We start from the raw sequence: 13,558 nt of genomic DNA on the forward strand, positions 1-13,558 counted from the left end.
CCTGGGAACTGGGACCCCCTGCGTCCAATCCCAAAGCCCCAGTGAGATGGCAGGTTCTAGACAACATGGTCCTAGCCTGGCACCTGATCTGAAGGTTGCCCTTCAGATGAAGCCCTTACCCTTTTTGTCCTCCCTCCTCCCATTCCTCCCAGGGTACCAGCCTTGCGACCCCCGGGTCATCCAGGACCGTGTCAGCCACCTGGAGCAGTGCTTCGAGGAGCTGAGCAACACGGCAGCCGGACGCAAGGCCCAGCTGGAGCAGTCCAAGCAGCTCTGGAAGTTCTTCTGGGAGATGGATGAGACCGAGAGCTGGATCAAAGAGAAGGAGCAGATTTACTCCTCCCTGGACTATGGCAAGGACCTGACCAGTGTGCTTATCCTGCAGCGCAAGCACAAGGCCTTCGAGGACGAGCTGCGCGGGCTGGACGCCCACCTGGACCAGACCTTCCAGGAGGCTGAGGGCATGGTTGCACGCAAGGAGTTTGGGCACCCGCAGATCGAGGCCCGGATCAAGGAGGTGTCTGCCCAGTGGAACCAGCTGAAGGAGCTGGCTGCCTTCCGCAAGAAGAACCTCCAGGACGCTGAGAACTTCTTTCAGTTCCAGGGCGATGCGGACGATCTGAAGGCCTGGCTGCAAGATGCCCACCGGCTGCTCTCGGGAGATGTGGGGCAGGATGAAGGGGCCACACAGGCCCTGGGCAAGAAGCACAAGGACTTTATGGAGGAGCTAGAGGAGAACCGCGGGGTGATGGAGCATCTGGAAAAGCAGGCCAAGGGGTTCCCCCAAGAGTTTCGGGATTCCCCAGATGTGACCAACCGGCTGCAGGCCCTCCGGGATCTCTACGTGCAGGTGGTGGCCCAAGCGGACATGCGTCGGCAGAGGCTGCAGGATGCCCTGGACCTGTACACGGTGTTTGGGGAGACGGATGCCTGTGAACTGTGGATGGGCGAGAAGGGGAAGTGGCTGGCCCAGATGGACATCCCAGACACGCTGGAGGACCTGGAGGTCGTGCAGCACAGGTCAGGGCCGGCCCTTCCCTCTCGCCTCCCCCTACGCGGTCTTGTGCTCCTAGTGCTGGAACAGCCTCCAGATCCACAAGGGTCTCTGAGAGGCCATAGGATGCCCTTGATCACAGAGGCCAGGCACTGAGAGTCACGAGTTCTAATCTGGCTCTGTGGCGCTTGGTACATCACCCCCTGGGACCTTCCTCAAAATAAGACAAAGGGGCTCTTTCTGGTCCAGGTGTTTGATGACTTTTCAGCTACAGCAGCCTTTGTTCAACTGAATGGTAGATGGAACCCCTGACATATAACACAGTGGAAAGTGGAGTGCTTGTGGTGAAGGGGGCGCGAGAGGCTGGATCCCACAAGCTCTAGCTTTCTTTGGCAGTCCCTAAACCACGGAACCCCGAGGGGCCACAGAGACCAGTTTGTAAATCACCAGTCTGCAAGGCCACTCTCATTTCCATTATTCCGATTCCATCAACACTCTGGCATGGGAGGGCGTGCCCCCAGTCTGTGCGGCGTCCCATCATCCTGAGTACAGGATCCAAGGAGTTGAGGAAAAGAAGTCACTCCTCGATCATGCCGAGGTGGTCCCACGCTGATGCTGGAGGGACCTGGGCTCTTACCTCAGAAGAGTCAGCTTTCATAACCACACGGTGCCCCTCCCCTCAGCAGCTCTGCCTTCTCCTACCAGGGATGGAGCACCTGGCTGGGGAGGTATCCTTCAGGTCCAGGTGTCAAGGCAGTGGAATTAGGGTCCATGAGCAGCAGCTGGGGCAGTGGAGGCATGGCAGGTAGTCTCTGTGGCGATTAACACCTCCTACACCTCATTTTCCCATAAACCTCTCTGTTTAGCCAATTGTCTTATAAGTAACCAGTTTTCTCCCAGCCTGACCCAGGAAATGCTAAACCATGAAACTGGACCCATGAACCAGAAAATAGGGTGTGTCAGCACACCTTTCTCCCCTCTTACCTGGTCAATGTATTTAGGAGGTGGAAGGAGAAAGCAAGAGCTACACGTTCTGGAGACTGGCCGCTGCTGCCTTCCCAATCCTCCTTTTCTCTGTCCACATCAGGTTTGATATACTGGACCAGGAGATGAAGACTTTGATGGCTCAGATTGATGGCGTGAACCTTGCTGCCAACAGCCTGCTAGAGAGCAGCCACCCACGCAGTGGGGAAGTGAAGAAGTGCCAGGACCACCTGAATACCAGGTGGGCTGTGGGTAGGGCTTGGGGCTAAGGGCTTCTTCTCCGGACACCTGACAGAGCCTTGGGGGTGTGGCCCAGAGCCTTGGGGGTGTGGCCCAGGACCACCTGAATACCAGGTGGGGTGTGGGTAGGGCTTGGGGCTAAGGGCTCTCCCGACACCTGACAGAGCCTTGGGGGTGTGGCCCAGTAGTCAGGATGCCTGCTATGCACTGCCAGGTTTGTACCCTGAGCTCTTGCCTCACTCAGCCAGAGTCTCCTTCTGACACTGGAGCTTTAGCAGTAATAAGGAGAGAGCTGTGTGGTGACCAGCCCAGGGAGGGAGAGAGACCTGTTCACAGAGCTGCGAATGCTGTGCCTGGGGCGGGCATGTGCTGAGTGATGGAGCGAATGTCCTGAGTGCATCCAGAGTTAGAATCAGGCCATGTGGTACTCATGTCGCATTTCCCTGGACGTTCTTAGGCAGGGAAGATTGCTTTCTGAGAGCTCTGAAGTACTGTCCATTAAAAAAAGCTCCTGCTGGCACCAAAATGTAGCATTGGTAATGAGACTGGCTCGAATGAAGAGGAGAATTAGCAGCAAGCCTTGAGCACGCTTCGTGGCCAGAACAAAAAACAGGCCCTGAGGAGGCTTTGGAGAGGGGCTGCTTTCAGTACAGGGTGCAATGGCCACGAGTTCCCTGAGGACCTCTGAGGACAGAGCATGCGCCTGTGTCCTGTTTGTTCCCCTGGGTCCTACACGCACAATGGGACGTGTTCGCCATCTCCCCACTACCCCGGTCCCTCTCCCCACACTTGTGCCTGAGCCCTGCTCTGCCCGAGGCAACCTGGGAGGTGGGGTTAGGGAAGACTCAGCTGTAAAGAAAAGGAGCAGCACAATCGGGGCTTAAGAGGAGGCAAGGGGTGACTTTGGAGCCACTATCATCTGAGCGTCCGAAGAAAGGGATTGTAGTTCAGGAGGGTCCTCCGTCATCTGACGTTTATGCCGGGGAGGAGGGTGCCTCCTTGTTCTTTTAGGTTTGGAGGTAACGGGACGCATGTGCGTGCATGTATGTGTGTGCGAGTGCACGACACACAGGAAGAGCTTGTCAGCTGCTTTGATGAGTTATGCTCAGAGAATGATCTTACAGACCTCTAAGCCATACACCATCCTAAGTGTAATACACCAAGATACTTATCCTCAGGTGAGAGAGAACCTGAGGTGTGAAAAGGTAAAATGGTTTTCCATGACATCTGAGTGTCGAAAGGTACCTGAGCCATGTACCCCAGACAGCCTGCATCCTGCACAATCATTCCAAGCGTAGGGAGCTCGCCCCGTCCCCATGTAGCACACCCCATTTGGGAGCAGCTCCTTTTGGGTAGAAAGTTTGATCTCATCATGAATGGAAATCTGCCTCTTTGAAAATCGGGCTCTGCCCGTTAGAGATAACGGAACTTACCCTGATTCTTCTTCCACATGATAGCTCTTCAGGTTTTTGTGTGTGTGTGTGTGGTACGCACGCCTCTCACTGTTGTGGCCTCTCCCGTTGCGGAGCACAGGCTCCAGACGCGCAGGCTCAGCGGCCATGGCTCACGGGCCCAGCCCCTCCGTGGCATGTGGGATCTTCCCGGACCGGGGCACGAACCCGTGTCCCCTGCATCGGCAGGCGGACTCTCAACCACTGCGCCACCAGGGAAGCCCTCTTCAAGTATTTTTAAAGACAGTTGTCATTCTTCACCCCATCCACAGTCCTGCCTCCCAGTCGCTGCTGTTCTCTCTACAGAGTGCATCCTCCTCCAACTACGTAGTCTAAATCATGCTTGTTTTTAGGCCAGTCCGGGTTCCTCTCCTTCCCAGTTTCCAGGATGAAAAAGTATCTTTCCCTCCCTCGACTGGCTTAAAGCTTCACATTCTACCTTGTATTATAATTTTGTCCCGAAGAACTTTTCTACTAGACTGTAAGCGAATGAAGAGCAGTATCTTCATATATTGTTCACAGTGCTCTGAGCACCAAGCATTTTGCTGCTGAGGTTCCCTCTGTTCAGAATATTCTTTTCCCCAATAGCCACTTGCCTTAATCCCTCGCTCAGATCTCAGCTCACGTGTCAGCTTCTTGGAGCAGCCCGCACTGTCCACCCCATTCAAAGTATCACTACCTCCTTCCCATCCAGCTCCTCTGCCTCCATCCTGTTATCTTGCTTTCATTTTTTCCATTGTACTTGTCACCACCTGATGGATTAAACACTTATTTGTCTCTGCCCACTCGAATGAGAGCACTTTGCTTTGTTCGTTGCTACATGCCCAGAGCCTTGAACAGGGCCTGGCACTTGGTAGCTGTGTGATATAACACAGTGAATGAGTGACCGGGGACAAAACTGAAATATCTTCTGCCAGGCTCGGCACATATGAGTCATTCAAACACTTACTGAATGCGTGATTACCTCCCACCACATGCATTCTAGTTGACCAACATTTTCTTAACAATCTTGGGCCCGGGACCAAACCTGGACTCCTGACATGGTCTGGCCAGTGCTGCCTAGAGCAGTTCTATCAACTGCCTTCCTTTTGGAGATGGTGCAGTGGAGGGGAAGGGGGGTTCAGGAGGTAGACTAGACCCAAACCTCACCCTGTCCCCTGTGTGGGCTCTACCTGGTGGCTGCAGTGAGGCCCCACCAGGAAAAGTCTGGAAAACCGCCATGGAGCCACTTGTCCAGGGGCACCGCCAGACCCTCACCTGTGGCTTCTGGACGGAGCCGGGAGATCTCACAGCCCTGGGGTGCCTTGCTGTCCTTTCACAGTGGTTTCAGACCACCTTGGAGGAAATCTTCTGCTCCTTTCCCTTGAGGTCCAGCCTCAGCCGCATCCACGCACCAGGCACAGAACTACCCAGAGTTGAGGGACTTCACATCTGGACTCTCCCTCTTCTCTTTCCTGGAATTCCCAATCCTTCCTCTGGGCTCTTTTTGCGCTCTCTCTCTCTCTCTCTCTCTCTCTCTCTCTCTCTCTCTTTCGCGGAATTCCCGATCCTTCTTCCTGGCCCATCTCTCACTTCTGTTTGCAGGCCTGTCTTCCACCCCCAGACTTGCGGCCACGGTCACCCTGGGAACGCCTACAGTGGGCTCTGCCCAGCCCATCTGCCTCCTGTCTCCACCTCCATCCCCCGGTGCTGGGACCGCAAAGATGAGCGAGCTACTCGGGGCCCCATCCTTAAATAGATCACTCCCGTGGAGGCACTGGAGGTTTGCCCATTGAAATACAGCTCAGATGACCACCGTGAGATTGCTATTATCCCTCCTCACAGCTCCCTTAGTCCTCTCTGCCTGGTATGCGCTATGTACGTAGTATTTTATACTATCGTTTTTTGGTGAGTTTGTCTTAATTTCTCTCTAACCCATACACTCCGTGGAGCAAAGTCTAGCTATGACTGTATCCTCCCAAAGTCTAACATAATGCTTATACATTGTGGATATTCAAGAGAGTTAGGCTCAATTAGCGAGTGTGTGTTCAGCATACTATCGTGTGCATCTAGATTACGGTGATGCAGGATGAGTAAACCTGGGTCCACGGGAGGTGTCCCTGGTGGTCTGGGCCCAGGCTAATGGGCAGCTCTTTAGAAGAAGCTTACTGTGGGCTGCAGGCCAACCCCAGGACATCTGCCCAACATCTGCACCCTCCCCAGTTTCATTCCAGACTGCACATTGAAGGTTAAGATGATGTTTTAATTATAATCCCAGCTTCTCCTTCCCCCTTCCTCTTCCTTTTCCTTCTCTTCACCAGGACTCTTTTGTTTTAGAACCATGGTGGCTTTCCTTAGGCCCTGGGCACTTGGAACTTGGTCTTAGGCATTTGTGTGTTTCCTCTGGGGAAGCTGGGACCCTGTGTCCTAAAGCATTCTTGAGGTTGATAATGGGAGGTTTCTAATTATTTTCATGACAGGTGTACCTCGGAGATATTGTGGGTTCAGTTGAAGATCACCCCAATAAAGCAAATATCAAAATAAAGAGAGTCACACAAATGGGGGGGGGGTTTCCCAGTGCATATAAACGTTGTTTACAGTATACTGTAGTCTATTAAGTGTGCAAAAGCATTATGCCTAGAAAAACAACGTACATACCTTAATTTAAAAATACTTTATCACTAAAAAATGCTAATCATAGGAGCTTTCAAGGAGTCATAATCTTTTTGCAACAGTAACATCAAAGATCACTGCCCACAAGTCACCATACAAATATAATAATGCAAAAGTTTGATATTGCAATAACTACCAAAAAGTAGTACAGAGACATGAAGTGAGCCAGTGTTGTTGGAAAAATGCCAGGGATAGATTTTTCAGCAGAGGGTCACCACAGACCTTCAATTTGTAAAAAGCAAAAAACCCTGTAATATCTGTGAAGCACAGTAAAGCAAAGCACGATAAAGCAAGGTATGCTTGTATTTTTCAAACTCTGGGGAAACTGTATGTTTGCCTGAAATTCAACTACATATAGAGCTTCCATACAGAGCATCATGTTCCTTTACTGATGGTTGGAATAACATCACAGCTCACCTCCTGCTGATGGAAAGCTCTGATTGGCAGTTATGTTGTCTTGAGTAAAATTGGATAAACATATTTTACTCATGACAGTTTGTTGGATAGATGACTTGTTTCAGCGTGCAAGGCCTATCAGGAGAGACTCTGGAAGGGAAATCTGGTGTCCCTTCTAAATGTGGAAGGGACACCCTGTGGGAAGCGTTAAGGAAGACGGTGTCTCTGTGTCCCCCGTCTCCCTTGGCAGGTGGCAGGAATTCCAGACCATGGTGTTGGAACGACGGGAGGCTGTGGACTCGGCCCTACGGGTGCACAGCTACTGTGTGGATTGCGAGGAGACCAGCAAGTGGGTGATGGACAAGACAAAGGTGGTGGAGTCTACAAAGGACCTGGGCCGGGACCTCACAGGCGTCATCGCCATCCAGCGCAAGTTGTCGGGGCTGGAGCGTGACGTGGCCGCCATCCATGCCCGCGTGGATGCCCTGCGGCAGGAGTCGCAGCAGCTGATGGAGTCACACCCTGAGCTGAAGAAGGACATTGGCCAGCGGCAGGCGTATGTGGAGGAGCTGTGGCAGGCCCTGCAGCAAGCCCTGAAGAGCCAGGAGGCCTCGCTGGGGGAAGCCAGCCTGCTGCAGGCCTTCCTGCAGGACCTGGATGCCTTCCAGGCCTGGCTGTCCACGGCCCAGAAGGACGTGGCCTCTAAGGACATGCCTGAGTCCCTCCCAGAGGCCGAGCAGCTCCTGCAGCAGCATGCGGCCATCAAGGACGACATTGACAGGCACCAGAATAGCTACCAGCAGGTCAAGGCATCCGGAGAGAAGGTGATCCACGGCCAGACGGACCCGGAGTACCTGCTCCTGGGCCAGCGGCTGGATGGCCTGGATAAGGGCTGGGATGCCCTGCACCGGATGTGGGAGAGCCGCAGCCATGCCCTCACCCACTGCCTCGGCTTCCAGGAGTTCCAGAAGGATGCCAAGCAGGCTGAAGCCATCCTCAGCAACCAGGTAGGGCGAGGCATTCAGGGCCAGGGGCCAGGGGGCATCTCTCAGGGCAATAGGGAATTTATGTCGTAAGTCTGCAACAAGGCTCAGGGACCAAATTATGCTTTTCTTGGACTCTCTCTAGCCACTAGTTCGGAGGACAGTCCTCTTCGTTCCTCATCATGTGCCCTTTCCAGCCCCGTGTCACAGGCTACGTCTTGTTCTTGGGCCGGTTAGAGGCTAGTGAAGTGAATTTTTCCCTGGGTGGTTACCCTTCCATGTGGCTTCAGGCACCCTGTTGATCAGATGCCCCCGAGTGGTGGTGGGGAACAAGACCCAGGGAGCTCCTTTCTTCCACAGCTCCAGGGGGTACCATTCATGCTGTCACCTGCATGGCTGCACATGGTGCGCCTGCCTGGCGGATGCCCTCCCCGCCTCCTCAGCTTGTCTTCATGCCTGTTCTGGAAACTTGCTTCAACAGGAATACACTCTGGCTCACTTGGAGCCCCCAGACTCCCTAGAAGCTGCAGAGGCCAGGATCCGGAAGTTTGAGGAATTCCTGGTGTCTATGGAGAACAACCAGGATAAGGTTTTGAGTCCTGTGGACTCTGGAAACAAGCTGGTAGCTGAAGGAAACCTCTACTCAGACAAGATCAAGGAGAAGGTGCAGCTGATTGAGGACAGGTACCCTCCGCCCCTAGGGTCACGGGGCCCGGTAGGGTGGTGGTACAGCACCATCGTGACTGTGGCTCCGGCTTCCCTTCCAGGCACAGGAAGAATGACGAGAAGGCGCAGGAGGCCTCAGTCCTTCTGAGAGACAACCTGGAGCTCCAGAACTTCCTGCAGAACTGCAAGGAGGTGAGGCTCCAGCCAGGCTGGCCACTTTGCAGGAGATTCCTTCTAGAAGCAGAGCGTCCTAGAGGTGGGAAGTCCTTTCTAGACACAGGAGTCTGGATTCCATAAGTGGGGAGCTCTGGGCACTTGACAGCTTAAGTCCTTCATCCTCTAGAATCTTTGGTTCCACAATTTCTTTTTCAAATCTGTAAAGATAGCTTCTAATTTGTCAAGTCCAGGGCAGGCTTTCTCAAAAAGTGGCCTGAGGACTATCTGTATTGAGTCACCTAGGGCCGTGGTCAGGGTCGGCCTGAAGGTCATGTGACCTGTGCATTCATACAGGGCCCGTGCTTACAAGGGCCCCATGTTTAGTTTAATGCTCTCCTGTTGCCATCTTGAAATTCTTTTTTTTTTTTTAAATAGTTTTCCTTTGGCAGATTCTACTTTCAAAAAAAAAATTTGTTTTACATCTTTCTTGGAGTATAATTGCTTTACAATGTTGTGTTCGTTTCTGCTGTATAACAAAGTGAATCAGCTATATGTATACATACATCCCCATATCCCCTCCCTCTCGCACCTCCCTCCCACCCTCCCTATCCCACCCCTCTAGTGGTCACAAAGCACTGAGAAATTCTTAATAATTTTGAATATTTCCATTTTGCACGAGGCCCTGCAAATTATGGAGCCAGTCTTGGCTCTGGTTAGATGCAGACTCCTGGGCCCCACTTGGGCCCAGATGAACCAGAACTTAGGGGGTGAAAAAGAGCAACATTCTCAACCAACCTTCTGGTTGGAGAACTGCTGACTCAGAAGCTCCTCGCTCAGCCTGGGGAGAGCTGTACAGGAAGGTCTTTAACCTGCACTCCTAGGTCCTTCCGTGAACAGTACTTCCATGTGGAATGGGGCTTCCCCTGACTTCTTTCTTGCTTCCATCCTCATACCCCTTTCCTCTCAACCCAAATGACTTTGTTTTCACCCACCTCTGCCCTTGGTACCAACCAGGCTTGTTATGGTGCCAGGACATCTTGGAAACATCAGAGGCTCATCACAGTTCTTCCTTCATTGTTAATTATAGGATCTGCCTTGGCTTTTTCCTCAGAGAACACTTTCTCCGTGTTTATTAATGATTTCTCCCCCTACTGCCAAAGGGTTGATTTATCCATCCATTCAGTAAACACTTGTTGAGTTCCTGCAGTAGGCCAGGCCCTGTCCTCGGTCCTGGAAATATGGAGAGAAGTATAAATATACCTGGTGTCATAGTGCACACACTCTAGAGGGGAAGACACAGTAGTGCCTGTATTTTAACCCTGAGACAACGCAGGTTAAGTTTCCTGTGCTGGGAGTTAGGGATCCAGCGTTGGAGGGGAGTACTCTGCTGTGCTCCTACTTCCTCCCCTTGGTCCTCTTCTTCCGCAGCCAGAGCTAGGCGGCAGTCCTGCCCTGAGCCCCTGGCCAAAGAAGGACACTCGGGGACCATTGAACCCACTCTTTCTGCCCACAGCTCGCTCTCTGGATCAATGACAAGCTGCTGACATCTCAGGACGTCTCCTATGATGAAGCTCGAAACCTTCACAACAAATGGCTGAAGCATCAGGCGTTCGTGGCAGAGCTGGCTTCCCACCAGGGGTGGCTAGAGAACATTGATGCAGTGAGTAGAGCGAGCGTTTGGGCTGTCTGCTCAGGATGCTTCCCTGAGCAGCGCTTCACACAGGGCATGGACACTGGCCCGCAGCTTGCTGGACGGTGTAGAACCTGAGCGTGAAAAACTTCTCCAAGTAGTAGTTAGACCTTCAGAGCTCCTGATACGGCCAGTCTTATAAAACCCGGTCAGAATGGGTGCCTCCTCTGGGTCACCTGAGTCTGGGGACAGTCCAGGACACTGAGGACACAGAGTCAGAGCCTCAGCTTTCAGTGCTGGGAGGGCAGTAACCTCTGTCTGCCTTCCATCATCCACACCAGGGCCCCGCGCTGTCCTGCCCAGGGGCAGGGGAATATGTGAGATGAGCAGAATGGGCCAGGGACTACTGACCCTCACTGTTTGGATGGGCAAACCACCAGGGAGTGGTCATTCGTACCAAGGGTCCCCCCTGTAACAAGCTTGCCCAGGGGCCCAAGTCAGAATGTGGCCGGAGTTAGATCTGGGAATAGGAAGGGAGGTACCTCTGCCCCTCCCTGCTGTGGCTATCTGGAAAAAGCGGGCCTAGGGCCACACAAGGCTGTGTCCATCGTGGCTAAGGGTGCAGGCTCCGAGCCAGGCTGTCTGACTTCTCAACCTCCCTGCGCCTCAGTTTCTTCATCTGTAAAATGAGGATAATAACGGTACCCACCCGAGGGAGTTGTGAGCATTAAAGCACTTAGAGTATTACTTGGCAATTATTAGGCACTCAATAAATATTATCTATTACTAGCAAGTATGTATTCCTAGGCCCAAATCATCTGTAACCTTCCGAAAAAGATACATTTATGTGGGTGAAAACCAGACAAGGCAAACTCAGCAACTAAAAGATACCACTGAAGGTCAGTGCACAGATTCTGGCAAGACAATTAAGAGAGGGTGAAGGCATTCCCTGGTAGTCCAGTGGTTAGGACTCTGCCCTTTCACTGCTGAGGGCCCAGGGTCAATCCCTGGTCTAGGAGCTAAGATCCCGCAAGCTGCGTGGCACGATAAACAAACAAACGAACTCACAGGGAGGTTTCCGTGGTGGTTGTACCTGGGTGGATCTTGAATCTTTTTTTTTTTAAATAACTAAAAAAAATTTTAGTACTAGCTGGTTCTTGTCTGCAGCTCCCTATGCTACAGTCTCCCTAAGTCATTTGCCCCAGACACGCTCTCCCTGTCCCACCTTCTACTGCAAATAACTTCTACTTCAAATAACTGCAAATAACTCTGGGGGTGCAGAGTCTCTCAGCCGAGCCTCACCTGAGTTCTAGGCAGATCCTTTGCCTCACTGGCCTCCCCTCGGTTAGCCCTTTGCAACCACCTGGAACAAGGCGGCTCTCCAAGGTCAGAGGGTGAACTCTCCTGCTTCCCCACACAGGAAGGAAAGCAGCTGATGGAGGAGAAGCCCCAGTTTGCGGACCTGGTGTCCCAGAGGCTGGAAGCCTTGCACCGGCTCTGGGATGAGCTTCAGGCCACCACACAGGAGACGACCCAGCACCTCTCAGCCGCCAGGAGCTCTGACCTGCGCTCACAGACCCAGGCCGACCTCAACAAGTGGATCAAGGCCATGGAGGACCAGCTACGGTCGGACGACCTGGGCAAGGACCTGACCAGCGTCAACAGGATGCTGGCTAAGCTGAAGGCAAGTGAGCAGGTTGTAGACTGAGGGTGTTGGAATGGAGGGGGTCTTGGAAGCAAATCTGCAACCTGAAAGAGGGCCCTCCTGTGCCCTTAGCTGGGCTGGCTTTTTTATCAGGTCTCCTGGTTCACAGCCCAGCTCCTACCCTTTTGCAATGGGTAAGACAGGGAGGGATCCAGACGGGGTAATAAAAGTGTGCATGAGAAGTATAGGACAGATGCTCAGAGGGGCAAAAGATGAGGTGGGGGCAATCCAAGGAGACTTCTTAGGGGAGGCTGAGCTAAAACCAGGCCTTTGAGGATGGGTGGGATTTGCACGATGAAGTGGACGAGGGGCTTCCCAGGTGCCAGGGCTGGTGCCGACGCTGTCCCCTTGTGTCCCAGCGTGTGGAGGACCAAGTGAACGTGCGGAAGGTGGAACTGGAGGAGCTGTTTGCCCAGATGCCCTCGCTGGGAGAGGAGGCGGGGCATGAAGACTTGAGCATCGAGAAGCGGTTCCTGGACCTTCTGGAGCCCTTGGGGAGGAGGAAGAAGCAGCTGGAATCATCCAGAGCCAGGCTGCAGATCAGCCGGGACTTAGAGGATGAGACGGTGGGTGGGCCGCAGCTCCCCCCTCCCCCAGCGGCTGAGCCGGCAGCTGTCACCGGGATAGCTGGCGGCTGCCCGGGGCAGTTCTTGGTAGCAGACGTCTGGTCATCTCACCGCCTTGTCTCAGAGGGTGGTCGTGATGACTACATGAAACGTCAGTGTAAGCCAGTGCCTTTTGAATGGTAGCTCGCTCATGGACTTGGGGGCCAGGCAGACCTGGGTTCGAGATCCAGCTACGTTGCCTTCCCTCCAAGTGACCAGGAGCAAGTTATTTGGAACCTCAGTTCAAAATAGCAAAATGCCCCCATTTTACAAAACCCTGATGGGGTGTTGGGAAGAGCTGGGGAGACACAGTAAGCAGAGCTCTGTCTGGCCCGCGGTGAGTGATGGGGAAAGGGTGGCTGTGATTGTCGTCAGCTGTCCCCCGCCTTCTGGTCTCTGCAGCTCTGGGTGGAGGAGAGGCTGCCTCTGGCCCAGTCAACTGACCATGGCACGAACCTGCAAACTGTGCAGCTGTTCATGAAGAAGAACCAGGTGAGTCCGGCCACCTCGTCAGTCCCACCTGCCCCACAGAGGAAGCCCCAGCCCCGATCTGCACAAGGTCCCCAGCAGCACATAACAGATTATTGTTCTTTTTTTAAAAATTTATTTATTTTATTTACTTATTTTTGGCTGTGTTGGGTCTTTGTTGCTGTGCGCGGGCTTTCTCTAGTTGCGGCGAGCGGGGGCTACTCTTCGTTGTGGTGCGTGGGCTTCTCATTGCGGTGGCTTCTCTTGTGGAGAACGGGCTCTAGGCGTGTGGGCTTCAGTAGTTGTGGCACATGGGCTTGGTTGCTCCACAGCATGTGGGATCTTCCCGGACCAGGGCTCGAACCCGTGTCCCCTGCATTGGCAGGCAGATTCTTAACCACTGCACCACCAAGGAAGCCCCAAGTTATTGTTGTTGTTGATAGCTACAGGGTCCCCAGTCTGTGTTTGTATTCTCATAGCCGAAGGAGCAGCTCTGTTGATGGCAGAGAGAATTCTGGGAGGACCACAGAGTGGGGCAGAGGTGAATGGGGCTGGGGGGTCCAGGTGCTTTGGGATTTGGGGCCATTCAGACCCATCAGGGCACAGGTGCGTGCAGGACCTGGAGGCC

The 13,558-nt window shown here is 53.3% G+C and overlaps 1 protein-coding gene across 1 annotated transcript in view; it reads left to right on the forward strand.

Annotated features, from left to right (window-relative positions):
• The window catches only part of SPTB (spectrin beta, erythrocytic), a 120,950-nt gene that overhangs the window by 83,655 nt on the left and 23,737 nt on the right, over positions 1 to 13,558 (forward strand). Inside the window, exons 14-22 of the mRNA XM_082647106.1 lie at positions 153 to 1,020; positions 2,082 to 2,219; positions 6,968 to 7,724; positions 8,182 to 8,384; positions 8,468 to 8,558; positions 10,036 to 10,182; positions 11,573 to 11,836; positions 12,217 to 12,423; positions 12,865 to 12,954. Coding sequence (XP_082503232.1) covers positions 153 to 1,020; positions 2,082 to 2,219; positions 6,968 to 7,724; positions 8,182 to 8,384; positions 8,468 to 8,558; positions 10,036 to 10,182; positions 11,573 to 11,836; positions 12,217 to 12,423; positions 12,865 to 12,954 — 2,765 coding nt within the window. The remainder of the gene's footprint in view (positions 1 to 152; positions 1,021 to 2,081; positions 2,220 to 6,967; positions 7,725 to 8,181; positions 8,385 to 8,467; positions 8,559 to 10,035; positions 10,183 to 11,572; positions 11,837 to 12,216; positions 12,424 to 12,864; positions 12,955 to 13,558) is intronic.

The sequence above is a fragment of the Grampus griseus genome (assembly GCF_964374135.1).
Source record: "Grampus griseus genome assembly, chromosome: 2".
Lineage (NCBI taxonomy): Eukaryota > Metazoa > Chordata > Mammalia > Artiodactyla > Delphinidae > Grampus > Grampus griseus.